Below are 2260 nucleotides of genomic sequence, written 5' to 3'. Positions count from 1 at the left end.
GGGGGACCGGGGGGGGGACTCTTTGACCCCCCCCCTAAGAACTCGCGAACGGTATGTCGTATGACCACCAAATTTTCAGAGAATGGTGTACTAGTGAAAATCTATCATATCCAGAATTTTTATGTCGTTATGACGTAATATGACGTCATTATGACGTCATTAATGTGATTTTATTGGCCAAAACCGTCTAAATAGGTTTTTCCCTGAAAACTAAATGGTATTCAACATAACTGTACCAAAAGTGATTATGACAGAATATTAGGATGTACTAAGTCTTATATTGCCCATAGCAACACCGGTGACGTCATAAAATGACGTCATGCATATTTAAGATATCCGCCATCTTGGATCATCAATCTTGAATTTTCAGAAATAGTTTTTTTTTCATGATAAAGCCTAAAATACAATGTAAACATACTAACGACCTTCATTTACACCTTTTTTGGAAAAAGAAATGGAAGTATTGATGAAATTTTAATGAAAATAACCTGTATATACCTGTTTTAATGATATGGTCCGCCATCTTGGATTTTGGCCAATGACGTCATCAAATTAGCATAAATTATGCATATTTAATGATGAAATTTACGTAAAATTATCAGCGATGTTATTAATATTAGAAACCATGAGTAACTTGACATAAAACCCATAAAACTCTATTGTTGAAACAAAAAGTACTAAATTTAGCAAAAAAATGCCTGTCAGAAACCCGTTGCCATGGCAACACAAAAAATTATTATCTTATTCCAATGATAAAGAATTGTTGCCAACAATATTCTAGGAAAAGTCACCAAGTTTGGCTGTTCTACGGATAGCCGTTCCGACGCTAGGTGACATCAAAGTTGCCGCGGGCACTTTTTAGCCCCCCCCCCGGTCTAGGTAGGGTTAAGTGTGAAAAATGGTATTAACTTACGTATGCAATGCTTTGACAAAATCCCACAGATCAAAAGTCATTTCAATTTTTATGTCGAAAACAAAATTCAGTTGTGATGAAAAGGAAAATTTCGACGTAGATTCTTACCTTTGGTTGGAAATTCTATTACATCAAAATTGTACGACGGCCTTCCACGAATTTGACCACGATATTAGTAATACAACAATTATAGTTAAAGTTGGCAAGGAACATACATTGTGTGAATAGGGCTAATGTTCTGGCTAGTGTTTTCTCATTTAACGTCTGATGTATGATGTAAGTTCTAAATGGAGCATGATGCCCGTTTGTCGTTGTCGTTGTTGAATCTGCAGGTTTTATGGCGAGTTCCATCCCTTTCAACCAACCGGACTCAGCTGGAGCGAAAAGGACCAGTTGATGGACGAGTTGGCGAAGAAGAAGATCACTCAGCTGTCCTGGGCGGCAGAGGATATAGAGGAGTTGCACCAAGCAAAGGTTTGGAAAAATACTCAGATGTAAATGACTAAATCTAACATCAGTTCCCCGTCGAAACTATGTTGTACCACAAAAACACGAATTCATGAAAATGAAACCATCACATATGTTTTGCAGTATTTAAATCACAGGTTGCACCGTTTTCAACCTTCTTTAGGCAAAATGACCACACACTTGACTTTATTTACTATCTAGAGATTAGAGTTCATAAGTGCCACTACAAACTAGAACCGCTCTTTTCGACCCAGCTACATGGGGTGACAGTGCTGGTCGCTATGGGTCCCCTTTACATGACCAGGATTTGTGTACGCTCAAAGCGATATAATGTTAGATTTTCACTATTTTAAACATTATTGTTTTACACATTTTCTTGCACTATAAGCCTACCTGGGTTCATAATGACATTTGGGGAGTAATCATCAACGTTGTTGCACCGCAAAAACGTGTTGGAAAACTGCCAACTCCTCGGCGCTAGCGCGGATCGCGGCAATGTTGTTTGTTTACATTCATTTTAGGGGCCTTCGGGCCTGGCGTAACCTATTCTCGCGCTGGAAGGCGAGTCAAAGCGAAATAGCGCACAAACTTACGCAAAAACTTACATAATATCGCTTTAAGAATAGTCCGTTTAATTTTGCTTAGGTCCCCCGTGGAACCAGCGGCACAGCCGGGACTGTCTACCGGTCGTGTGGGTTCGGTAGCCCGTCAGTTCCCGGCCGGGTCTCCCTGGTCATAGAGGTGGGCATGAACGCCAAGATGGCGCACAGACTGATCGAAACCATTCGAGCTTACAGAGTTTACATACCACTCAGGTATGGAAAAAAAATTATATTTCAAGAGTATTACAAGATGCTAATGCAAGGCAATATTGTCGTG

The 2260-nt window shown here is 39.8% G+C and overlaps 1 protein-coding gene across 1 annotated transcript in view; it reads left to right on the top strand.

Annotated features, from left to right (window-relative positions):
* Positions 1 to 2260, top strand: part of LOC109481610 — a 21246-nt gene that overhangs the window by 6462 nt on the left and 12524 nt on the right. Inside the window, exons 4-5 of the mRNA XM_019784192.1 lie at positions 1246 to 1387; positions 2027 to 2196. Of these exons, the coding sequence (XP_019639751.1) occupies positions 1246 to 1387; positions 2027 to 2196 (312 nt within the window). The remainder of the gene's footprint in view (positions 1 to 1245; positions 1388 to 2026; positions 2197 to 2260) is intronic.

This window comes from Branchiostoma belcheri, unplaced genomic scaffold (assembly GCF_001625305.1).
Source record: "Branchiostoma belcheri isolate BF01 breed outbred unplaced genomic scaffold, Haploidv18h27 scaffold57, whole genome shotgun sequence".
Lineage (NCBI taxonomy): Eukaryota > Metazoa > Chordata > Leptocardii > Amphioxiformes > Branchiostomatidae > Branchiostoma > Branchiostoma belcheri.
This window is presented reverse-complemented; position numbering and strand designations above follow the sequence as displayed.